The 27,094-nt window shown below is 40.6% G+C and overlaps 1 protein-coding gene across 10 annotated transcripts in view; it reads left to right on the plus strand.

Moving 5' to 3' along the window:
- Positions 1 to 27,094, plus strand: part of ANO4 (anoctamin 4) — a 163,266-nt gene that overhangs the window by 118,174 nt on the left and 17,998 nt on the right. For all 10 annotated transcript variants that reach the window (XR_013231294.1, XR_013231295.1, XM_077339174.1 and 7 more), the window contains 12 exons: positions 244 to 350; positions 898 to 953; positions 2,834 to 2,955; positions 9,740 to 9,874; positions 10,931 to 11,027; positions 11,383 to 11,443; positions 14,247 to 14,329; positions 16,098 to 16,238; positions 19,526 to 19,690; positions 23,110 to 23,146; positions 23,934 to 24,045; positions 26,121 to 26,178. Coding sequence is in view for 8 of the 10 variants with exons in the window: in XM_077339174.1 (XP_077195289.1) it covers positions 244 to 350; positions 898 to 953; positions 2,834 to 2,955; positions 9,740 to 9,874; positions 10,931 to 11,027; positions 11,383 to 11,443; positions 14,247 to 14,329; positions 16,098 to 16,238; positions 19,526 to 19,690; positions 23,110 to 23,146; positions 23,934 to 24,045; positions 26,121 to 26,178 (1,174 nt within the window). In the remaining 2 variants the exon portion in view is untranslated. The remainder of the gene's footprint in view (positions 1 to 243; positions 351 to 897; positions 954 to 2,833; positions 2,956 to 9,739; positions 9,875 to 10,930; positions 11,028 to 11,382; positions 11,444 to 14,246; positions 14,330 to 16,097; positions 16,239 to 19,525; positions 19,691 to 23,109; positions 23,147 to 23,933; positions 24,046 to 26,120; positions 26,179 to 27,094) is intronic.

The following is a 27,094-nucleotide window of genomic DNA, read 5'->3' on the forward strand; positions in this document are numbered from 1 at the left end:
AAGCTGATGGCATTCTATAAGAAACCCCACGAAGCTCTTGTTAGCATTCTAAGTATTTGTCTTTCATGTATAATGTCTTCATAACAACTCTGCTGGGAAGAAATTTCATACTGCAATTCATTGACTTATCTTTTCTTGAGTTCTGTTGCTGGTGTGTCAGAGAAGTCAAACACTTCCTTGTAGAAGTTGTTATGCAATAAATGATAACTATCTTCTCCCCCCCCCTTGTGCTTTCAAAAATAGCTTTATCATCCACAACAAAGACACTTTCTTCAGCAACGCTACAAGAACTAGGATTGTACATCATATTTTACAGAGAGTAAAATACGAAGAAGGCAAAAACAAAATTGGTAAGTATAAGGCATCAGACAATTTTACCTTTCTATTAGACTGTCCTCGTGGCTAAGGTAAGAGTAAAAGGAGCCACTCATGTTACTACTTGGCAAGAGTTTCCAGCTGGAGATATTCCCCTCCCTGTTTCGTGCCTCTTGCACAAATTGAATCCATAGGTCTTTATTATACAATGTCTGATGACATTTTTGTGTCAGTTGTGTAGAAATGATGTAAAGAAACAAATAAATCAGGAATACCTGCAGTGAAAATGGGCAAAATGAAAATGGCCACAACAACATACAAAAACAGAAATAAAAAGGTATATTTGTCCAGCCCTACTTCTACTTGCAGTCCTAATCACTGTCATATCTAAGTTCATATATAGACCCAGTTAACAAGGAACTGTGAAGAGAAATGTGTTAAACCAGAAAGTTGTAGATTTTTTTCTTTCTTTTCTTTGGCTACTCTCCTCCAATGTTACACCATTAAAAACTACCAATGCACAGCCCAATAATATTATACTAATTCCAGACCTACCTGTAATATATTGAATTTGTTTTCTAGGTCTGAATCGATTGCTTACTAATGGCTCCTATGAAGCTGCATTTCCTCTTCATGAGGTATCTTTCCACTTTATTTTTTTCTCAAACCACTTTTAGCCTTGTTCTCCTCACTGGCATTAATTTTGGTTTTCAGAGATTTAGGAGAAAACTGAGGGTATGTTCCGTGAGATAAACGAAGCCTATGATATATCACAAACATTCTGTTGCATAATAAATCTGCTGGCAAAATCACATCTGGGGCTGAACTCATTATGCTGAAAATGTTTCTAAAATTATGTTTAGTCTGGAGTATCTTTTAGCGCTCTAGAGGTTTAAAGCTAGCTTGAATCATATCTGCAAAAAACTAAAGTAGCCTTTCTCAACCTTTTTTACTGTTGAGAAACCCCTGAAACATTCTTTAGGCTTCAAGAAACCCCAGAAGTATCACAATTGTGAATAATATGTTTGGGAAGCATAGCTGTGTACATGCCCACCCAGGGCCCCTCCCCTTCCCACCCCTTCCAGGCCCATCATTGGCCATGGGGGGGAAGAGCGGGTCAACATGAACATATATGGTCATAACACCCAATAAACATTCAACAAATTTAAATAAATTATCCTGACACATACCTGCTCTGGTGTAACTTTCTCAGGTCCCCCTTCCTCGCAAACACACACACAGAGACTCCCTTCCCTCCCCCTCTCCGTTTCCCCCCCTTACCTGTTGGTTTCTTAACCTTCTCCCTGCTTTCTCTCCCCTCCCTCACTTGCCATCACACACACTTACTTCTCTTTCCCCCCCTCCCATTTCCCCCTTTACCTATTAGTTTCCCAACCTACCTGCTTCCAAGCAAGCAAACACATGTGCACATGCACACACACAAACTCACTTCCTTCTGTTCACCCCTCCTGCTTACCTGCTCCTCTGCTGCTGCCTCAACCCCCTCACATGCAAAGTTAGGTCACATGCAAATACGCACACACACTCCCTTCCTTCCCTTCCCCCCTCCTGCCTCCCCCCTCCTGCTTACCTGCTCCTCTGCTGCTGCCTCAACCCCAACACAGTGGCTGGCTAGGCCCCAGAGGCCAGTACGGCTGCTGTGAAGGCCTCAGGGGGTGGGACAGCTGCTGCCTCGGCCCCTGTGGGTCATGCATTAGCTGCCCGGGCCCCAAGGGGCTGGTGTGGCTGCTGGCTGGACCCTCCCTCTTCTGGCATGCTTCATGGGCAGGACAACAAACGTCACTTCCATCTACATTTCCATTTGACAAGATGTGCCAGAAGATGCGTCTCACATCAAAAGTATATTAAAATTAATTAACTCTCACCCATCGAGGAATTTCTTCCAAGGTTGTCAAAAATCCCCATGGTTTCATGAGACCCTGTTTGAGAAATCCTGCACTAGAGAGTTAGTACACATTAAGGAGCACTGTTATTGTGTTCTCATTCTAGTATCTCCCACCAGAAGTTGCATTAGCAGAAACATCACAAAAGTTTTCAAGAGCAATTTCAGTGCAAAACATGTTGCAATAGGCAATCCAATGAGGGTGACAGCATATCTTCACAATATTCAAGGTGCTATGTTGTACTTCTGTGTATATTTGTACATGTGAAATAACAGTTTGCATGCATGCAGCTGTAAACTCATGGCAGGGGGGGATTTGAAGCCACATTTTCCACATCCCAGTCCGTCATTCTAACCTGCATGACTAGCTTTCTATATAATGTTTTCCTTCTAGGCACATTTTTCTCTGGGAGGTTGTGGCCTCTTCCCCATACCAGCCAAAAATAATTATCTGAGCCACTATGTGTATTTAGAAAAAAGCATTAACTTTTGTGGAAAACAGTTTCCAATAATGGTGCACCTTTTTTTTTACATGGTTTATACATTTATTACCAGAAATGGTAATTTTTAATGAATATTTCTTAACCAATTTCACATTAATCACATGTATTTTAGGGTGGTTTCAGAAGTAAAAAATCCATAAGAACCCATGGGCCGGAAAACCACAGGCATCTGCTCTACGAGTGCTGGGCATCGTGGGGAGCTTGGTATAAATACCAGCCTTTGGATCTTGTACGGTAAAACCTTTTAAAAGACCATATGTATTCATTGGTGTATATATGAAATCACCACATACTGTGGTAGGGAAATGTATGGTACCCCCCCACCCCCAATAATTTCATTGTGTGTATCTCTATATATATATCTTAGCTGTGTGAATTGGGGTTGCATGCTCCAGTGCGTTTCAGCCGCTTCAGCAAGCACCGCAAAGCGAGGCAGCCAACAGCGTGGAGGGGAGGGGCTATGCTGGCACACACAGATGCTGAGCTCTGTGCCTGCATGCAGGCACTGGCTGGCGCACCACAGCCGGAGCTGCCCCTCCGTGCCACGGCACTGGCCGCCTCGGGCTGCAGGGTTCGCTGAAGTGGCCAGAGCGCGCAGCTGTATTCAGACCGGCAGCTCAGCTGTGTTACTTCCAAAGATGAGTTGCTCCGCAGCTTTTTAAAAAAGCAGCTTGTACCACTGACAAAATTAGGATCTATGGTAGTAGCTACCTGGATGACTAGTGCCGTTATCTTGCACTAAGTGTTAAACTTTATTTGGTGGCCATAACAAACTATATTTCTGGCACATGGTACATTTCTGGCCATAGATTAAATTAAACTCACATTGGCACCCCGTAAGGGCATCTTGCCTTCAGAAGGACTGCAGTATGAAGTCACAAGTGTAAACATAATTTCCTTAGTGAGGGGAAAAAGCAGTGGCTTGCATCCCAATCCTACCATTTGGAATGCCAACACTTAAGTGCTGCTTCAGAGGAATGCCAACCTTTCTGCCAGCTCTGAATGTGCTGTTGCCTCTGCATTGCAGGCAGATATGCCAGTACCAGTGGTTAGGATTGGAGTGACATTGAAGGACACATTTCCTGGGGATTTAGGAGGATTGTTTTAGAAGAAGTAGGTTGGTTCTTATATGCTGCTTTTCACTACCCGAAGGAGTCTCAAAGCGGCTTACAGCCGCTTTCCCTTTTCTCTCCCCACAACAGACAACCTGTGAGGTGGGTGAGGCTGAAAGAGTCCTGATATCACTGCTCGGTAGGAACAACTATATCAGTGCTGTGGTGAATCCAAGGTCACCCAGCTGGCTGCATGTGGGGGAGTGCAGAATCGAACCCGGCATGCCAGATTAGAAGTCCGCACTCCTAACAACTACACCAAACTGGCTCTTTAAGCCTACAAACTACACACTCCAGTGAAACACTTTTTAATACACAGCACCTGCCATACAAATTTATTTACTCTATAGTTTTAGTTGTTCCTAAATAGAAAAAATCATAGAAGTTTACCAGGGACCAGCAAGCTCATATCTTGTAATATTTTAGAGTGGAATATTATTTCAGGAGAGAACATTCACTAAGGAAGTACAGTAAAAGAAGTATAAAAAGGTAAAGGTAAAGGTAACCCCTGTGCAAGCACCGGGTCATGTCTGACCCTTGGGGTGATGCCCCCTAGCGTTTTCATGGCAGACTCAATACGGGGTGGTTTGCCAGTGCCTTCCCCAGTCATTACCATTTACCCCCCAGCAAGCTGGGTACTCATTTTACCGACCTCGGAAGGATGGAAGGCTGAGTCAACCTTGAGCTGGCTGCTAGGATTGAACTCCCAGCCTCATGGGCAGAGCTTTCAGATGGCTGCCTTACCACTCTGCACCACAAGAGGCTCTAAAAGAAGTATGCATGATGTGTAATTTGTCTGAAGAGCGGCTTTCAGATTCTCTTATTTATTCTGATGGTGATGATTTTAGCCATTCAGTTGATCCAACTCTTGGCAATCCTATGGTTCAGCTGTTGCCATAATTTTCTATCTTTCACAATTTCTTTTAGTTGTGTAATGTTCTGGCCAATGTTTATTTTGATCATATATAACCACCATTTTCTTTCAAATGATTCTGTTTCAAATGTGCTCTGTATCACAATGACCAATTATGCATGGTGGTAGCCATGGCAGGCTGCCGCCATGCCACTGTGGCAGGGTGGGATGCCCGGCCATTTCCCATGTGTGCATGGGGGAGGGGCTCCCTTGGTGTATGCAGCTGCACAAGCACAACACGGAGCTGGAAGTGCCAGGTACGCTTTGCGGCAGCAGTGGCGAAGCGGGGTCCAGAGGGGCCTACACCACTATGGCAGGGGAGAGGCACACCACTCCCCCACCTAGGTGGGGGTGGGGGAACACCCCGTCCAGCTCTGCAGCTCCACAAATCTGGCAGGGGTGTGTGGTGTCCCTGCAGGGACACTGTATGTTGGGAGAAGAGCCAGGCCAAAAGGCCCAGCTCTTTGATTATGCACAGGGCTAGTCCACTCTAGGCCCCGATGGTTCCCATGGCTTCTCAGGGAATATGGAAGACTCCAAGTTCTCTTACCACTGGGAATCTGAGGGCCTGAGTTGGGCCAGGGCTCAGTGGTGCCCAGGGGGGTGGCAATGTCGGGCATAATCGCAGATAAGCCTCACAGCCCTGTCGCTGCCAGCCTGGGCATTCTACCCTGTGCATAATTGGTCAATGAGATATTTCCAGGGTTAAGTTGAATAATGCTATGTAGGCTTGAATCCTATACAGGCATTCCTAAATATTATGGAAATAGAAGTCCATTTCAGAGTTCTGGTCACTGGATTATTTTGTTCTTTGACAGTTGTTTTCCAAGGTATTTTAGCACCCCCACTGTATTGTTTTCTCCTTTTCTCAGGTCAAGATATTGATTTATTTCCCTCTGTCTAGAAAACAAATGAGAATTTTCTGTGTCTGTGAATTATGTCAGCAATGAATGTTGTTATTTTGTTGGGATCATTCTCTTGCAGTAGTATTTACTTCTGGTTATTTGTGTCCTAAGAGGTCAATTTGGCTTGAATGGCCAATTGAATGAACTCTTGGTATCCAGAGTTACAGTGAGAGGGAAAGGACACATAAGCCCACATAACACAACACATGTTAAAACCACCGTTTCAATTGACAGTACATGTTTATCCATCAAGTAGAGTTGTGCAAACATGATTTGAGCAAAATGAGATCTTTCTATTGTGGGCAAGGTAAGACCCTGGATTTATTAAATACACAAGACATCTGTGGTAATTTACTAACATTTAGATATATATTTGGAGGCTTCTGAACTAGCTTTACAACTATAAAGTAACACTTTATTACCATTACTCATCATGAGTAGAGAGGCCAAGGAGTGAACAAGGCACAGAGACCAATCCGGCCAGTCTCCTGTTTCCTACATGAAGTTCTACGGGACCATATTGCTACGGGACTGAAAAAGGTTCTCCCCCTTTTGTTTACATGCATCTTCTCTAGCTATAAAACTGAAGTCTTAAATGTGCAGTGCCATCAATTTCACACACTCAACAGTAATTAATTTCAGTGTAATCTCACCAGCTGGCTACAAAAGTTGCCAGAAATAAACAATGAAACAAAGTGTGTGAATGAAACTGCAATCTTAAGTATGTGTGTACCCATGAAGTGATGTGATGTGTGTAGGTTCTTCACAAAGTATATATCAACACATTTTGCTAAAGAGCATGATTGATCTCTTTTCTGCCTAAATACAGTTTACTTTACAAACTGATGTTACAGCAACAATTCTAAAGGTGCATCTATATGAATAGAAAATGGAAGCAAACCCTTTTTTCCCAGTTGGCTGTCTTTGTACCCCTGACACACCATGATATGTTAATTCCCAAATAAATTTTCTGATCCTCATGATAATTTGTATGGTTGTTAGCAATACTGTCAACTTGGCAGTTAAAGCACATGCAAGACAAACAACCTCTGTTAGTGCTTGAGTTAATTTGTGCATATTGGCATTAATTTGGGGATGATGTATCAGTTTGTTAAGAATTCTGCTAATCAGTTATTGTGGTCATCTTGATTTCTGAGCAAGTTTTTAAAAATGAAAATGTGATACTTGAGCTGTGTCCATAATGAAGTCCAATTCTTGATATCCTTTTAATGCATTCAAGCTGCAGCAGCTGATAGTGTATTAATAAACTGAGTTCTGCAATCCAGTCTGTGATGGCTATTGGGTGAAGGGTGGGGAGAATCTGAGGTGACTGCCTTCTTGACTGGAGACTATCCAGTCACCCACTATGGCCTCTCCTATAGATGTTTTATATCCCATCTACCCACAATCATATAAAAAGCTTTACAATAAAAAAATTGTAATATGTAAACTAAAGGTCGCTTGCTTGCAAACTTGCTAGACTAAGATAGTACCGCTGCTTCTTAGATTTTTGACTTGATAGACAAGACATAGATGAAGATGAACAACAAAGGATTGTTTAACAGAAAACAAAGTATTTAATAGGGTAAATATGATGTGTGGATAACTTAGATATATAAAGCTGGCTGTCAAAGAGAGATTTGATTCCCCTTTCTCTGGACAGGATACCACAGCAGTTTCAAGGCTTTTCTTTCACAGAACACTTTACCATAGAAGCTACACACACCAGTTAGGAATTATGCTTATTTGTTTAACTGAAATAAAAACCTGGCTACCTGATGCTCTATTCCAGGTTTCTTCATGATTCTCAAGCTGAGGATGACTCACCCCTTCCCATCCAGTGGAGTTTCATGGGCTCTGACTGGCTGACAGTCACTTGGGTTTTTATGTGGCCAAAATCACACGAATTGGTTCAAAGCCCTGGAGAAGAGGCAGGGCTTTTTAGGATATGAAAAATGATTTAAGGACTAGCATACCATTGTTTATTTGATAACTGTGATTGATCAAAGTAATTAACAGTGCAGTACCTCATTTAGTGGCTTCTGGGCCTCCATATGCCAATGAAACAGCTGCTGGCTATTTAAAATGTAAGGTAGATGAAGCCTTGTGGATTCCACTCACATGGAGCCATAATTTGATGTACCCACTGTTTTTACATGCATAGATTAAAGCTGTGTAATGATACTGGGGCTGTTATAAAATCACTGTTTTTTATAGCTGTAGAAGTGGTCAGCGCTCTCAAGCACAGAAAAAGTGGACAATTGGAACAGCTTTAAGTTTAGGATATGGCAAGAAGAAACCTTGGTGCTTGTAAAAGGGCCTAGCCGCATAAAGATTCTGTTGCCCCTACTTTACTTCACAGTTTTAAATTATAGACTTGGATTTTCAAGTAGGCAATGTAAATATTTGTAGTAAATCTTACAGGCTTTTCAAGTTTGCCTTCTAACAGAAGCAGACAGAGATTACTATTCAGTGTGTTAGCCAAGCAATTACGCCAGAAGGTTCTGTCATGCAGCTGAGGCAAAGGTCTGTGACTATTGCCAGGTCTTTGTGTGTTGCCAGCTCCACTGCCGTCATCACAAAGAATGATGTTATACAGTTATCTCTGTAGCCAGAAGACTCACAAGACAGAAAGAAACACAGTTTGACCACATCTGGCTTTTGGTATAGCTTATAGGTCAGGCTCTCTCAGCCATTAGGTGTTGTGAATGAAGTTAGGGCAAGTAGATAAATTGGTTGGACTGGCATGTAGTTTAGATTGCATTCATTTAAGGCCAGTCATCCCTTAATTTTACATTAGCAAAATGTCCATCATTCTGATGGGAAATCTGCCTGTGCTGACAGGAAGTATACATGTGTGCGTATTGTAGTGCTATTCTTCACATTTTATGCACACAAACACACAACCAGTGGCCTATGAAAGCCAAACTTCTCACCATTTGCAATGATTTGCAAGTTTTATTCCCATTCTGATCTTGGCTGTTTCTCATACTATTGGATTACATACATTTCTTTGTAAAGTAGAAAAGTTGGGGATACTATTGTTGTGTTGGTTAATCCTGACCCTGGGAACAGAATAATCTATTATTAGGATCAAATTTCACATCTGCTCAGTTTATTCCCAGATATTAGCCACATAAATTAATCAGGTATGCTTACTGATACTTAACACTGTATGTGAGAAAAGCCTGTAGGGAATCGGAGAGGAAAAAAGGAAAATAAAAACAAATACCCTCTGATTTATTATTGAATATGCTTTGTTTGCTAGAACCCTGTGAGAATCCCTGAAAACCAAGTTCGGCTTCAACCATTTATCTGTATGTTTCTGGCCTAGTTTCTATTTATTGATGCATGAAGATGATAAAACCCTGTATACAGCCTGTTATTTATATTGTCTAACCTGGAAGCAACATTGTGTTTTTTTCTCCTAACAATGACCCAGGATAGCCACATGGAATATAATGGTAACCAAGTGGTTTGAGAAATGTCAATAGTTGAATTAATGTCTGTTTACATGTTTCCAAGATTAGATATTTGGCCCTTGCAGGAAATATTGCTCCTATCCCCACGCAGAATTTGAAATCCCACTCTCCCCCACACACACTCTGTCTATTAACCCAAATAATCAACTGCCAAAAGACAGCCACATATATTAATCATGTAAACATTCCCTCAGTTAATGTCATATATGAGGTAAATTCTCTAGGTGAAAGGAAGAAAGAAAATGCTACCAAAAATAAATGCCCTATAACCTATTAATTACTGAATATTATAGAATTATTTTCAAAAATACAAAGCTGATGTTAGTGTTTCTCCATTGGGATGGAGTCTAACTTTGGGATTTCTTTTACCAAGTGAAACAAATTTGAAAGAGTATATGGACATTAAAAATGAATGGTGAGGGGAGTTCTCTGGTACTTCTTCAAGGGAATAAATTCCCAGAAATGTAGTGGAATTAAAAAACAACAACAACTAATACCTTAATTGTAGTCCTGGCTCCTCCAAGAATGTCCTTGATGTTAACCATCAGTACTTAAAATACTACAGAAAATGGTGATCTGTAATCTTGTTACATTGTGTTTTTGCAGACGGTATTTTGGTGAGAAAATTGGCTTGTACTTCGCCTGGTTAGGCTGGTACACAGGAATGCTCTTTCCAGCTGCCTTCATTGGACTATTTGTCTTTTTATATGGAGTCGCCACACTGAGCCACTGCCAAGTCAGGTAAAGTGCGAACATTGCTGTAGAAAACAGCAAGATTCCAGTAGCACCTTAAAAACTAACAAGATATGTGGCAGGGTACAAGCCTTCGTGAGTCACTGCTCACTTCAGACCGTGAGACCATTTCTGCACAAGTGCAAATTTCTACACCAGCAATCTTAAATAATCAATTACTCCTGTTTTCCAAATACAGTTTCTCCCCTGATCCCCCCCCCCCCGGGTTTCTGATCTGAACTTGCAGTTTTCCAGTGAGGAATAGAATAGAGCCTGGGGAGGGCAGGGACTTCAGTGGGATACACCAGAGTCCATCCTCCAAAGCATCCATTTTCTCCAGGGGAACTGATCTCTGTAGTCTGGAGATGAGCTGTAATTCTGGGGGGATCCTCCTACCTAGAGTCTGGCATTCCTATTTACCAGATACTTTCCATACTTGGTTCCATTTTACATCCTTGTGCAATTTGTTTTCCCTTTCTCCTGTCAGACCCCAGCAACATAATGCAGGCAGATGGTGCTAGAAAAAGAAATCTGCCAAAAGGCTGCAGCACATTAACTTCAAGGTTAAGTCTTGTGACTGGTTCTCATGTTCAAATTTATCTCCCAACTAGTCAAGTGGTGGCTTGAACATGGCAGATAAGTCATCCCAGATAAAACCCTACATATGTTATTAAATACAATGCTTTACAGCAGGGGTAGTCAAACTGCGGCCCTCCAGATGTCCATGGACTACAATTCCCAGGAGCCCCCGCCAGTGAACGCTAGCAGGGGGCTCCTGGGAATTGTAGTCCATGGACATCTGGAGGGCCGCAGTTTGACTACCCCTGCTTTACAGTAATGTGTTTATTCAAATAGTTGCAAGTCATTAAATTATGAATAATCAACTGATAAACACATATACAACAACATTTTTTTATGCCTGAGGGAAAAATGACACATTCCAGGATTTGTGTGTTTACTAGAAGACTTTCTGTTCCAGCCACCCCAGTCTTTAAATTATGAATATTATTTTAATTATGTTAATTACAAAATAATGTATTAATTGTTATCTCTTCTTTTTTCCAGTAAAGAAGTCTGCCAAGCTACAGACATTATCATGTGTCCTATATGTGATAAATACTGCCCCTTCATGAAGTTGTCAGATAGCTGTGTTTATGCCAAGGTAAAAATTCAAAATGTCTTTTCGAGAATCATTCATGTTTTATTTAATATCATGAGAAAATATCATTTGCTTTTTCAGACTTCCAGAGGCATTAAATTTAATTCAGGGTCAAATGAGTACATTGTCTATGGATGTGCAACTGCTGCTGGAATACTAAGAATACAGCACCAAGCATACTATTGTAATAAAAATGGCTGTTTGGTGTGTGTGTGTTTGCAATTAGTAGTTACATTCAGGGAGTAAATGCTGCAGTGGAACTGTCCCAGAAATAGGATGGGATGGACATTTTTTTTACGTATTTTTACAAATGTTTTACAATTTAAAATAAAAGGTTAAGCTGGTTTTCTTTTTACAGGTAACTCATCTTTTTGACAATGGAGCTACAGTCTTCTTTGCTGTTTTCATGGCAGTGTGGGGTAAGTCCTGATCTGAAGTTAGAACATGTTTATCAATTTTTTCTCCCAGGATAGGATTTCTGTTTACATCTGCACTGTATCATTTATTTTTCTTCATTCTGCCTTGATGCAACCCCCCCCCCTTCCCCACTGAACAATACACTGTACTTTCTACATTTGCAGAGGCAAGCCAAAATTTGTCATCAAGCTTCCACATTCCAGTTGCAAATTGCAGGATGGGAAATTCCCGGAAATTTGGGGATGAAACCTAGAGAGACAGGGATTGGTAAGGGGTCTCAGTGGAATATGATGCCATAGAGTTTAACTTCCAAAACAACCATTTTTCCAGGGGAACTGGCTTCTGTAGTCTGGAGATCAGTTGTAATTCTCCCTGGAGGTCAGTAACCCTAAGCCTCCTCTAATATCTTACACTCTTCCTCCTCCTTCTCCCACCTGGCCCTGTGACCTGCCTACAAGAGAGTAATAGTCCAGTTGTTGGAACCATTGTGCTAAACTGCAGAAAGAGATAGAATCAGGAAGTTTTTTCCCCCAACTCTAAATCTATTTCATAGTTTTTAGGATAGGCTTTGGAGGTGGCATCGAAATCTCTTAAATAAAACAACTTTTCCCCTAATTAACAGTGATTCAGAAAAGAGTTCCCAATGTATTCTTGCAATTGGTAGCACAAATAAATATATCCAAATTAACTACAGATTTCTAATGTACTTGTGCTCGGTCAGTTATTTGCCAATACAATCCATAATTATATTAATGGAATTAGATCATCTTGAAAATGGAGTGAAATCACATTTTCTGATAATGGAGCTCTGACGTCCTTTAAAAATACATCCTGCTGAGATGAAATGTTCTGCAGAGTTTGTACAAACCTTCCTGTGGGGATGAACATAGTCAAATCCTTTCTCTGGCAATTTACAGACTGTGTTTAGTTCAGGAATAATCTTAAATCTGTAGAAGTTAGTCATTGTACATTTCCTTTGTGTATTTATAGTTCCCCAAAGGGAGCAAAATGCTATTACAAAGAAGCGGAGACAGCATTCCTCTGTCCACCTACATCTATGAAATTAGATTTCCACTTTAGATAGATTCATTTGGTTAGAAATCTTTTAAAGTTGTGTTACTAAGCATGGTCAGAAGACATGTCTCCCCTAGATATATGTCCGTGTGAGTATAGCCCAATTCTCCATGTGAGCCCAGATCGACAGTAAAATATCCTGATCATACAGAGACTTCTGCTGCCACTCGGTCCAAACCTAAGGAGCTCTTGGCTTCAGTTCTAGAAAGTGACCAGCCCAACAGTAATAAGAGATAGCTATTAGCCAAGGTGACTGAGGGGAACTTCCACATTCAAAGGCACTAAACCTCCGAATCAGGCAACATCAGAGGAAGGTCTTAGCCTTTGTTCCCTGTTGTTGACCCTCCAGAGGAATTGGTTGGTTACGTGTGAGACAGAATTCTGGACTAGATAGACCATTGGTCTGATCCAGTAGGACTCTTCTTATGTTCTTGAGGGACTATGTCTACAGCTGGAGGCCTGTGCTACAAGCTTGGAAAGAACATAGATCTGGATATAATGAAAAACAAACAAACAAAAAGTAAGCAGACTAACAACAAAGGTTCGGCCTGGAGAATTAGAACTCTCAAACAGTCAAAGCAATACTGAACAACAATACTGAATTCTAGAAACTCCCTAACAGAGCCAGTCATTCTACACATGCAGATTTTATGCATTGCTCAAGAGGTAAAGTGAGAGGCCAAAGAGATAGAGCAAGAAAGACTGCAGGAAGACTATAGCTTCCAGTACTTTGAAGGTCTAAACTCCAGTGCAACAGTCCAAGCATCTAGGCAGCAAAAGCTAAAAGGTGAAAACAAACAAGGGTATGTGTCATGTGCTAATAGGCATCCATGTATGAATGCAACCAGTGGTTTGAAAGTCAGAACGTACGCTTTGAGGAAGGATTCTGTCCCCAGTTAGAGGGCTAGTGTCACATCACAAACAGAAAACCTTGCTTGGGAAAGCATTAGAGTTGGCAGCTCATGTATGTAACGAGGCTAGGCAAGGGAGAAAAGAGAGTCATGCAGAGTTCTGGCAATAATTCCAAATAAAGTAGGAGAATGAGGAAAGGTGTAGAATGGTTGTGTATTTGAAGGCAGTCTCATTCTGTGTTTTTGGACAACTTCTCCAAAACAGAAAACTTAATAGAGGCTTGTCCATCTATAGGCATGGATCCTTTTTGCAGTTATGATAATAGGGACTGCTACTGGCTGATCAATCAATGGATAATGGTTTGAATGCCAGTTATTAGGTGAGGATTAGGCTTCTCATGGCAATCCATTAGTGTGACAGAATAAGGTGTTGTCCTGCTTTGTGCCCTGACTCTCTGCCTTTTGTTCCAATAATCACTGGAAATTTCTCTGATAGAAAACTTGGAGAGATGCTGGTTACAGCACCAAGATGGGAATGATAGTGGATAAATATAAACAAAATGGAGGTGTTTTATAATTAGTGGCTAATCTGCAAGAATAACGTGTATGCTTCTAGGTTGGAAAGAGAGAGAGAGTATACCCTTCAAATGATTTCTCTTATTTAAAAATCAGTGTTTTACATCAGTAATCTCAGTCTCTTAAACTTAATTCGTATTTGAGAAGTGGTTTTCTGAAAGAAGATATTTTGAATGTAGTTTGATAAGTTAAAAAAACTATATTGTATCATGGTGGTATTTGGTAGTAATGTGATAATAAGTAGCACATTTTCTCTCCACGGTGTGATATTATACTTCTTTTTCTTTCAATTTTTTTGCTATAGCAACTGTTTTCCTGGAATTTTGGAAGAGAAGACGAGCAGTAATTGCCTATGACTGGGATTTGATAGACTGGGAAGAGGAGGAGGTGTGTGTGGATATGTGGCAGGTTCCCCCACCCCACCCCACTGCTGCACCAGGAAGAAAATCTAGCAAAACTTCCCTTCAATATTGGGGGGGGGGGAATGTTTGCACAGCAAATGATCTGTTGTCCTGGCTTGTTCTTTTTGAACCTTTCTAGGCCCTGACCCTTCCTGTTAGCTGAGTCCCTGACACAGTAGGTGAAGTTCCTAAAAATAAAGTCATTAGCAGCTGTGCTACAAATTATTTATTTATTTGTTCAGTTTATATACCACCCCTCCCTGTGACGTCTCAGGGCAGTATATAAGCCCAGGGCGGTATATATAACATTGTGATGCTCTGGAGTAACATAGGTTCAGTCTGGATTTGTTGTGACACTGTGTCATGTGAAAACAGCTAGACTGAGGGCTATTGGAAGCCTCTTTGTAACAACAGGGAATGGAAGAATCCTTTCAGCCATTTTCTGTCAAAAAGACTCCCAGTCACGGGAAAAAGGGGATGCTTTTGAAATATTTTTATTGGGTCAGCTTATGCCTCCTATGTTTGGGAAAGCCTCAAAATTAACAGTTCAATAAAACAAAAGTTCTGGTCTAGATATATTTGGAGTGTGTGCTCCAGTATTTGAGCTACATTTTGCACATCTAGTTAGCATATATACATTGCACTAGTTAAATATGTACAGTTGGTAAGTGGCTGGGAGTCCCACTGATTTCAATGGTCAAATAAAGCATGTGTTTATCTCTCTGGCTGAAAAGTAGCTAGATTTTAAATAGAGTATTTCGGAACTAGTTATTTGTAATACAAAAGACCTGGTGCAAATGCATTGTTACAACTGAATGGGTTTGTCCCAACAGGACAAACCAATTGCAAACCAGTCATAGGTTAGTGCAATTCCCAGCAACATATAGATGCAGACACTTAGCTCAGAGCCCTGCAGTGTTGACAGTTTTCTCACCTAATTTTTACAAGTGCATCCTATATCCAGATGTTGAGGCTATGAAAGGGCAGCCTACAAGAGATTTTGTTCTGAGGATGCAAGACTGTCACTTCTTTGAGTTACAAACAATACAGCATCAAGTAGCTATGGAGGTTTCCCTTCTGGGTCAGGTATACCTTCCTCAGTAAATAAAGGCTCTCTTGGTAGAAGCAGAAGAGGAAACAAATCTCTACCAAGTAATCTATTTTTCACTGGACTTAGATAAAGAGATTATGCATGTTTATTCAACTTCTATTAACTACTACCATCTGCTGTCAGCCCTGGAGCCTGACCAGACTTGGCATATTGAAGAAGCTGCTACCGCCATTTCCTAAATCTTCCTGTTTGCACACAACTTGAAACACCCTTCTTCATTAAAAGCAAAAAAGCACAAGGGTTCATTTGACTCAGCCTGCAATGGCGTGGTTGTAAATACTGCTCTGTGCAAGCAGGAACTTCTGCAGGATCAGCATCAAAGCTATTCTGTCTTATGTCCAGCTCAGGGAGGCAGTGACAGCTGTGATCCTTCCTCTTTTAGAAGGATTTCTGCAACTGCCAGAAGCAGAAAAATTCCTGGAGCTCCCCTTCCGAAGGAGCATAGTGTCCCCACACTCAGGGTTGAGAACTGACTACTGTAGGAATTCCTTTCAGAAGTTTTTGCTAGTTATCCTGCAGATATTTTTACATTATGCTGCCTGCTTTCCTGGTTTAAGTTTAACTACTAAAGATTAGTTGGTAAATACTGTGAAAAGTTTATATTTGTCTAATTCTATTTTTAAACTGTCTATTTACTCTTTAGGAAGAAATACGGCCCCAGTTTGAAGCCAAATATTCCAAGAAAGAACGAATGAATCCCATATCTGGAAAACCAGAGCCTTATCAAGCATTTGCAGATAAATGCAGCAGAATTATTGTTTCTGCATCTGGAATTTTTTTTATGGTTTGAAAAAAATTATTCCTTTCAAGATGTCTTAAAATTAGACTGGATTAGCTGGGGGAAAGGAGGAGTTTATATCTCAGTTGTATAGTGGTGTTAAATTGTTCCTTCTTTTCAAGATGGTTTGTGTCACAATATTATAAGTGTTCACTCTAGTACGCCCTTCATGAATCACATTTACTTGATAATAAGCTCCAATAATATGTACTAAGCTACATGCTTGGCAGAACGCAAATAGTACAATCCTCCTGGGACTGTATCACTACAGAATATAGGTCTGGGATTTCACAATCAAATTATCAGCTATGTCAGAAATCTCTTGCCCATAGAAAGCAATGAGAACTTTTTATCCTGAATATTTCTTGACTAGCCTTAGTGCAGGTTGATAGTGTTATTAATCCATGTCGCAGCAGGGCAACAGACATCGTAGAGACAAGGGTACAGTGCCCCTCTCAGAACACTGTTTTGCTCTGCCTACATATTTTATTTATTTATCTGCCTACATATTCCATTTAAATGATGGAAGCTGGTTTCCTTGTACATTTCTGGATGGAAACACAGCTATTGTGATCATGGCAAAGTATTGAGAGGGCATTAGAGGTAACTTGAAGCAGGGAGGCCAAATGTGATGTCACTGCACCCACCTGTAAAATGTCCTAGGACCGTCTGGCCGTCCTTAGAACTGTTGCCAGCCCATATAGTGAGAAGGGCTGGCTATAGCCCAATGTAACAGACTCTTGCACTTAGAATCATATAGTTGGAAGGGACCTCCAGGGTCATCTAGTCCAACCCCCTGCACAATGAGGAAATCCAGAACACCCTGCCCATACACAGTGACTCCAATTCCATGCCTGGATGATCCCCCCCCCCAACCAGAATTCCTGACCAGTCTGGCCTGGAAGAAATTCAGTCCTTCATGCATGCATTGGGAAACCAAATGACCCTTTTGAGCTGGTTCAGAAACAGGCTGAATTGAAGCAGTACTGATGCAAAATCTGCATACACTGAAACTTTTACAGAACAGATGCAAGTAGATTCACTTGTCTGTATTTGCAGCCAGGAAATGTTCCCAGGAAACTAAAGATGTACAGAGGTGATTCTTGCAAATAAATAGGCTTCCCTGCTTTTGAATATAATGTGTAAAAATCACACTGTCTGAAATGCCTTAAATGCCAGACAAACAAACTAAGGATTTTTGTGTAAACTGTGAATAGGAGTTTAAATAACAGCAACAACAACAACAACAACTGTTTTATAGCCCATCCAATGTAATCTTCCTTAGGGCAATCAGTAAGCCAACTTAAATTAAAATGCTGTTAAAGACAATTGGCCTGATGTTGGTAAAGATATATTTAATCATTGCCTATATTTAAGCCTGAAAAGCTAGGCCAACATTATTGATAGTTACCATGTGCAGGGGTAGAGGAATTCTAGGGTTGAGCAACCACTGCAAAGCTGCCCTCCGTTGATGAACCATTACTTTTTCACCATCCTAGGACAACTCAGAGGGAGGTGGGGGTGAGACTTGCTGCAGAAACAGATACAGTTTCTGCTCTTTGGTGAAAGTGGAGCAGCCAAGGGGCATTCATGGCCAGAAAGCAAGCCAAGGAGGTGGTATCTGGCTTCTCTCCACTGACAGCACTGGAAAGAGGAGAAGAAAACAACACCTGAGGACACCCCTCCCCTCTGCATTCTGATACTTTGCAATCCCCCATAGTCAACAAAGACTGGACCTATGGAGGGACAAGATACTAGCACCCTTCCTGCCCTAATATCAATAAGCACTGTTAAATAGTTGAAACCCACCAACCCCTCCATTTTGTAAATCATTGTCACTTTTAAAAGGCTTGAAGCATAACATTTCCTTTTAATGGAAGAGAATGAATTCTTCAAGCTACTGTTTAATAGCAGTCATAACAATAATAATTAACCAGTTTTCTACAGGTTATATGGTAAAAGCAACTTATAAGTGCCACTCAAAAGGCTGGAGGCCAATGGGCTTTTGTACTTGCTTTGTCTGATGCTGTCTTGTTCTTCTGTGGACTGAAACTTGGCAAACCATATTTTACTTTCATGGCTTTGTCTCACATATTGACAGTGATGACACTTTCCATTTAAGTAAGTGCTTCTTCAGATGCAGGTCCCTAACCACTTTGCAAACATTGTACCCTTCAGTCTACAGGGAGTGTTTTTATGACGATGACTTAGATCTCTTTAGACCTCATTTGAGATTTTAGTTCTTCTTGTGTACATCAGTGTTAATTGACTTCTTTGAGAAGGATGGATCATTGTGGCATCTTTTCAAGAGATTTGATGTACACAGCATAAAGCTGACTCATTTCATCAGAAAAGCATACGCTTTTCTGTAAGCACATCCTTAATCAGAAAAGCAATTAAGCAACTCTTGGCTTAATTGCTTTGCTGAAACTGAGCCTGGTTGAACCTTTCAGAGAAACAGTATGGAGAAAATCTACAGGGCCATAAGCTTTGTTGTGGGCAGAAGGAGAACTCTGCAGGGGTTTTATTTTCAGTGTTGTCAAACTACCTCAGCTACTTCAGAAGAGAAACTCTAAAACTTCCCTGATAGTCTGTTTCATTACATATGTATCTCATTCTTGCATGAGTTTTCCTGGTAGTTTCTTATTGTAAGGGCTTGTTGGGTAGACTTGAAATTATCTGGAGTCATTTAAGTGGATTTTTGTATACCTGCTCTGGACAAGATGAAAAAAATTACATAGAGAACATTGTCAGAAGCAGAAAGGCTTTCTTTCAGAATCTGATTATATTATCTAGTAGGGAAGGGAACAAAGTGAATCAAGCAGTCATACCAGAGGGAAATTTAGTTTATATGACCACAGAAACCTCAAGTAGAGTTTATATAATGCTGTTTATTTATTTTAGAGGATTTCTATGCCACTTCTCTAGAACTACCTATGGCATAGCAGCCACAATTCACAATGAATTCTAGCTGGATCTCATGTACAAATTGACTTTTTCCATTGATGCTAAGAGACTGTAAAAAGCTTTGCATGTGCTGTCATGTATGCAGACAGAGAGATTAGAAGATGGTATAAGTAGTGGCTGCTATGCAGGATGCAGTCATAAGATCTTACTCTCGGTCTGCACAGGGCAGGCCAATGTTTAAGCCATTGCAAGAAAATCAGAACAAATAAGCTTGTAGGCTTTCACTTGAATGTTTGGATGGCTAAACTGAATTCTTGAGAACTGCAGGAGGGGTATGCTGGATAACGTTTGTATTGCTTCCCTATTCTCTCCCTTCCCTCCTGTAGATCTGTGTGGTGATTGCTGCTGTTTTTGGCATTGTCATTTACCGGGTCGTGACAGTTAGCACTTTTGCTGCCTTTAAGTGGGCTTTAATCAGGAATAACTCTCAGGTTGCAACAACGGGGACTGCAGTCTGCATCAACTTTTGCATCATCATGCTGTTGAATGTCGTAAGTAACAATAAATGCCTGTATACATTTCAGTCAGTTACAATGCGGTTGTTTCTCACAAGTTTTCTCCAATAGGAAACAGAAGTTGCCTTATTTAGAACAGCAAGATATTAGCAGACCAAATCCTAACCATATTCACTTGTGATCTTTAAAATTAAAGGCAAAATAAATGTTTTAAAACTCTGATTTACAGCTGGAGACTGCAAAACCTAATTATTTGTTTGGTTCTGTATACTACAAGACCTTAAAGAAGAGAATTGTTTTTATGAAAACAAGAAAATCACTCCTTATAAACTACTGTTAACAACAGCCTTTAAAAATATGTATATATATATATATATATATATATATATATATATATATATATATATATATATATATATATATATATATATATATATATGTGTATGTGTATGTGTATGTGTATGTGTATGTGTATGTGTATGTGTATGTGTATGTGTATGTGTATGTGTATGTGTATGTGTATGTATATATATATATATATATATATATATATATATATATATATATATATATATATATACACTATCTGTTATATATATATTAGAGGTAACAGATATATATATATATATATCTGTTACTAACTATAAAGTGGTGTTATCTACATATGCTAAATAGGAAGGCTTTAGGAGTGCTTCATGCATTATCTTTTGAAATGGTATTAATAGAATGTTTTGTCTAAATATCTGGAAGCATAATATATGAATAATGGGTTACATGCAGTAAGGAACTAGATCTGAAAAACAGTCTTGTTTTTCTGCAAATAATGTTCTGGCATCACCTTCTGGCATCACCTTCATTTTCAGAATATGTTTGAGCTTGCACCTCAATAAACTTCAGTGACTAATAGCAACATTGCACATGCACTCTTCTGAATACCTGTGCAAAGGCCCATTATGCATGGAGTGGAAGGTCCGCATTCAGGGTGGAATGGTGGCGGGTAAAATCACCAGTTATGCACGCTGCAGGTGGCAACCGGGCGCAGAGTCAATGTATGCTGCCGAAAAAACTGTGTTAGCAAGATGAGGAAGAAAGTGGAGCTTCCCAGGACCAGGGCGCAACCAGAAGCGGCTCCGGAGTAGCCACGTGCATAATCGGATACTCTGGGTTTTGCCGCCATTGCGTTCCGTCCCGTGCGTAAGCGGTTTGCTTCGCTTCTTCCTCCTCCACGTTCTCCATGCCACTGTTTCAGTGGCCGTGCATAATAGGCCAAAGAGGCAATATCCAGGGAAGGGCTTGGCCTCTATGCACTGTTTGTTTGCTCTTCAGTGTTGGTCACTGTATGAAACAGGATGCAGGACATGATGGAACACTGGTGTGATCCAGCAGGCCTCTTTATTTCCTTAAGTTCTTAAGAGTGCCAGGTTTGAAAGGAAATTCCTTAGAGTGCCTTTTTTGTATACATTTTGCATGTGGGTGGCATTGTATAGATTGTACTCAACAGTTCTGATAGTATCCACACTAGTCTCGATCCAGTTTTAGATCAACTAGCAAGCATATCTTTATAGCAGTAAATATAAAATTTGTGTGGCAGAAGTAAGTTGTCAGGTTCAGATTTCTTTTCATTGGCTATTGGCCATAACAGGAGAAAGGATAAACAGGAGTTACATCAAAAAGATAATGCTTTCAACCCAGCAATCCAAAACAGTGGACTGCAATGGGTTTAATCATTGCAGCATGGGATTTTGACAAGATGAAGAAGAAGAGTTTGTTCTTATATGCCGCTTTTCTCTACCCAGAGTCTCAAAGCAGCTTATAATCGCCTTCCCTTTCCTCTCCCCACAACAGGCTCCCTGTGAGGTAGGTGATGCTGAGAGAGCCCTGATATTACTGCTCGGTCAGAACAGCTTTATCAGTGCTGTGGTAAACCCAAGGTCACCCAGCTCGCTGCATGTGGAGGAGGAGCGGGGAATCAAACCCGGCTCACCAGATTAGAAGTCTGCACTCCTAACCACTACACCAGCCACTACACTGGCATAGTCTGCTGACTGAGCTGTTAGTTTCTGTCAAATATTGATGGTCAGCTGAACTTTCTTTGTTCATTAACATCTGAAGTAAATTATTTATGAATAGGATATTTGAATAAGTGGTGAACGAGATTCTCCTCTTCTCAGCCATATGAAGTATGGCAAGTGCAATAAAACAGACTTTTTCTGCTTCCCAGAATAGTAAGATGTACAGTATCTGCTAAGAAGAATTCTTTCTTTCAAGTTGAGAAGGGCAGATCCCATTTTGGACTATCTGGGTTGGATCCTGTTAACTAGATCATCCTGCTGGGTACTAGGGCTGGATTAAGGCCAATTGATGCCCTGAACACCGTCCAGCAGTGGTGCCCCTCGGCCCTCCTTTGCTTAACTGACAAGACATTAAGCCTTCCATTGCAGTTTCTGAAAATTAAGACAGATTACTTTTGTTCCATATGATTACATTGAAACAGTATGGGGTGTGTGCACAGAATGCCATTGTTATGTTTTTAATGTGGAAATTCATTTCATCTGTACAAAGCTCCTTTTTATTTCAAAGCTATTTTAATAAAACTGCAACAGTGAAGTGGTACTAAAGAGTCTAAGGAGCATGAGGGCACACTTGGCAGTAATTCAGTTCTCCCAGTTCTTGATAGGATTAGATGATATGATTAGCTAGCATTCCTGCAGACATTTCCAAGACAACCACACAACCATGCACTGAAATTATCTCTGGCTTTATCTTGGAAGGCAAAAGCTTGTCAAGATCAATATTGCTTTCTATCAAATTATAACCACGAGGGGTCATTGGTGAAGCTTTAAAAAAAAAAACAACTCTGTGCATCTAGCTGTCCTGCACATATATCCCTAACTTAATGAGGACACAGTGGCATGCACACATGAGTCGAATCCCACGTATTAGCCATTTGAATGGGGACTGGATTCAACACGCTTCCTCACACTTTGCCACCAAAGTACTTACTTGTAGGATTCCAGTTTTTTGAATGAGTATTGCATGCTCTCACTTGAATCTACACATTCAGCAAAATTAATGCAGTGGGTTGCTTGAGACATGAAGAAGAAGAGTTGGTTTTTATATCCCACTTTTCACTACCAAAAGGAGGCTCAAAGTGACTAGTAATCGCCTTCCCTTCCTCTCCCCACAAGAGGCGCCCTGTGAAGTAGGTAGGCCTGAGAGAGATCTGACAGAACTTCTCTGTGAGAACAGCACTACCAGGGCTGTGACAAGCCCAAGGTAATTCAAGTAACTTCCAGGATCATCTTTTTTCAAAAGTGAGTCTTTGGTTCTTTGAGTGTTAGCTGTCATTTTTGTGGTATAGACAAAACTTTAAGCAGGTAATTTTAGATTATTTTCAGGAATCCTCTGTATTTTATTAAATGTTCATTTAATTAATCACATCTTTTTCATTGCAGCTGTATGAAAAGGTTGCTCTTTTTCTTACAAATTTAGGTAAGTGGTGATAAAAGTGATGCAGCATTTTAATAGTATTTTTCCACTTCACTTACTCAGTAAATATTAACACTTTAAAAATGCATAGATTGGCAGAGTTTCTTGTATATCTGTCCATGGAATATTAATGGTGTGCTTTTCAACATCCTTCCCAGTTCAGCCATTCATAACATGCCATGTTTTTGTTTCTTTCTGTTGATTCCTTGCTAAGGAGTCTCTACAGCATGTTGTGTATTTTATGATTGTGTTCCAGTCAGACAAGTTGTACACTCAAGGAATAAGAAACAAAGTCTTCCCCAAAGGGAAGTCAGTTTGGAATTCATCACCCAGTGTCTTGGAGCACATTCTGTCAGTGTAACTATTAAATGCAGTAGATATGGTTCCATTCTAAGAGACCAGAGTACATAAAAATATAAATGTGTTCTCTGCTTGCTATCCAATACAAAGCAAGAAACATGTCCTTTTGCAAAGTGCAAATTTCACTTGCAAATTTGCAAAGTCAGTTGCAAAACAGAATAGAATTTTAAGCATTTGTCTAGTTTATTGGCAGATAAAATTGGGTCAATCCGTTCATAAAACTAAAACTTTGATCCTACACTCATTTACTTGAAGCAAATCCCTTTGAACCTAATGGGAACTGAGTGGTTGGGTTGAACTTTCAAATAAACATGTGTGGGATTGGACTGCAAGATCAGCAGTCAAGGCTTTGCCACATGCTTGCTGTTCCTCCTAATATGAAAGTTAATCAGAGTCAGTGTCTTAAAATCTGTTCCCCTTTCTTTCACAGAGCAGCCCCGTACTGAGTCTGAGTGGGAGAACAGCTTCACTTTGAAAATGTTCCTATTTCAATTTGTCAATCTGAACAGCTCTACCTTTTATATAGCATTCTTCCTTGGAAGGTAAGATTAAAAAGATATGCATCCTCCCTGCCTGGAACCCTACAGAAAGTGTCCAAAGAAGGAAACAGATATTACTGTTAAATTACTAAATAATAGACCTTCAAACAAAGACAATTAACTTATGACTCTAGAGCCAAATGTGATTCAGCAGGGGACCAAATATAGCTCTTTTTAAAAAGATAATGAATTCTTTTAAGTTGAGGTATGCTGGAGGTGTAGGTGAAATGCTGCAATAATCAGTATGTGGAAGAAATAGTAGGCAAAGATTGTTATGGGACTTCTTAGAGATTCTTTGGCCTGACCTGGACAGCCTGGGCTAGGCCAGTCCCATCAGATCATAGAGGTCAAGTAGAGTCAGCCCTGGTTAGTATTTGGATGGGAGACAACTAGAGATGGGCACAAACCAGGAATATGCAGTTTGGTTTGCGGTTCATGGCAGGACTGGCTCATGAGCCATTAACCATCACAAACATTGAAAAGCTAAACAAACTGGCCCAGTTCATGAGGTTTGTGAGGTGGTAGAATGCCCCTGCAACTGACTCTCCTTTTCTTGACTTCCAAGTTTGGTGAGGATAGGATTTAAAGGATCTGATTTATTGCCCTCCAAAGGAGGTGACCTCATCCTCCATTGTTTCCAGTGGAAGGGGGAAAACAGCAAAAAAAAAAAAAAAAAAGCAAGGGCAACAGAAAATGAGCAAAACATAAGTAAACATGCATGGGTTCTCTGCAACATGTTGAATATTTTATGTTTGTGTCCCAATCAAAACAGTTATGCATTTAAGGGGAGGGGGGGGACTGAAGTCCCAGAGAATCTCTGCAGTAGAAGATGAAGGTGGGGGGCATTTTAAAGCCCAGTAGAACAGGTACAGTGTGCTCAGCAGAACCAGTGCCAGTGTGGCAGTGCAAACTGAACAAGACTAAGGTTAAACAAGCTAATCTATGCAGTAGAAACTGAATGTTGGGGGGGAGGGCTTTTCGCAATGCCAGAAGAACCAGTGCAGTGTACTAGTAATCAGTAAAACCCAGTGCCATTGTGGCAATGATAATGCAACAGGACTGATGTCAAGAAATCTCAGCAGAACCAATGCAATGTACTAGTAGCCAGTAGAACCCAGTGCAAATGTGGCAATACCAGCTCAATCATAATTTTATTTATTTATTTATTTATTTAGATTTTTATACCGCCCATTTCTTTGCAGCTCTGGGCGGTTTACATTGAACATTATAATACAAATTACATGGATTGATGAGCCAAGCAAGGGGGCATTTTTGCAAACCTAGCAGAACCAGTACAATATGTAGAGTGCCCAGCAGTACCAGGGTGATCATAGATTGCCCAGCAGAACTCAGTGCCAGTGTGGTAATACCAGTTCAGCACAACTGATGCCCAGGACAAAATCACAATCCAAGCAAGGGGGAGGGGGTTGGAAGCCTAGCAGTACCAGGGTTATTGCCCAACAGAAATCAGTACCAATGTGGCAATGCCAGCTCAGGACAACTGATGAGCATTTTTGCAAGCTCAGCAGAACCAATACAATGTACAGAGTGCACAACTGAATTCAGTGCTACTGTCACTGCAAGCTTAAAAGGACTGGTCTCAAAATACAATCATAAATCCAAGGAAGGGAAATTGGATTTTTCAAGCTCTGTACAAGAAAATGGAAAGTGAACATAAAGAAAAGCTGGCCGGAGGGGGAACTATCTTGAAACTGACATGACTAGTTTGAAACTGACAACAAGTGTGCATACACACAAAAGATTACAACTTGAGTAAAACCTAATTGGTCTTAAAGGTGCCACTAGATTCTAACAATTCTTCTACTCCAGACCAACATGGCTACCCACCTGAATCAATCAACTGGTATGCTTTAGATTGGGATACTAATGTTTAGATGCAAATGTGGTTTAAATGGCCTACTTTTTTTAGATAAGTTACACAAGAGATATCTTTTTGAACCTTTTCAATTTTAGTGTACTTTTGCCTTAGCTGGGATTATTGTGTTTGAGCTTTCTCTGTTTGTGACCTAACTAGTGGCCTACTACAAAAGGGGTGATAATTTGTATTATGCTTGAAGATTTACAGGTCACCCTGGTGCCTACTTGAGGCTAATAAACAGATGGAGACTGGAAGAGGTGAGTGTTTCCTACTAATAAAGAGATAATTCTCTACACTGCTGCAGCACATCAAAACGAAATCTGGAAGTCACAAAACAGTAATAATGCCTGCTGCTGACAGCATTTTCCTCAGTGGGACACCGTTTCTGCATGGTGGGCTTCCCTTCCCAGGTTCCCAGCAACCATCATTCCCCTGACCCATGCCGCCAGGCCGTGGGTTTTTAAAAATTATTATTATTGTTGCTGTTAATATACCTTTGCAACACAGATTGTTGTAAAGTGAATGTATCAAGACAAAAAGTCCCCTGGTGTCAGGGGAGAAAATGGTTACTATGGGGACTGAGGTGGGAGAGATTACTGTCATGGGGGTAGGAGTGGGAAAATCCAGATTTCCTCACACAGGACAACCAGATTTTTCTGCAGTCTTTCCCAAAACCTCAGCTAACCAGGTTTGTGAAAGATTGAAGAAAAGCTGTGGGAATGCTTTGCAATGTTTTGGGGGCACTGCAATGTTGTGGGGAAGGCAGAAAACAACAATTTCCTAAGGTCATTGAATCATGGGCATATAACCAGGCGATATAACAATTTTCAACAATCTTCTCAACCTTCAAAAGCAGCTTGTCAAAATAAAAAATCATTACAGATTTTTTTAAGCTGCAACATAGCAGCTGCATAAGTCTATCTGAGGCAGGAATTTAATAATATGAGTGACACTGCTGACAAAACTTTGTTTCATGTAGGTATACTAGTTGCCCGCTGATGCTCCCACCAGCACTCCTCCTCATCCCGCCGTGCTCACTCAGTGGAGCAGCAGGGGATAGAGACATAACCATGTGGTGTGAATCTCTAAGAATTTCCTCAAGCTCTGTGGTGCTTACAATAGCAACTGGGAGAATTCCTAGAATGTTGCTTTCTGCAGTGATGTAATTCTGGG

The sequence above is a fragment of the Paroedura picta genome, chromosome 5 (genome assembly GCF_049243985.1).
Source record: "Paroedura picta isolate Pp20150507F chromosome 5, Ppicta_v3.0, whole genome shotgun sequence".
In the NCBI taxonomy this organism is placed as follows: domain Eukaryota; kingdom Metazoa; phylum Chordata; class Lepidosauria; order Squamata; family Gekkonidae; genus Paroedura; species Paroedura picta.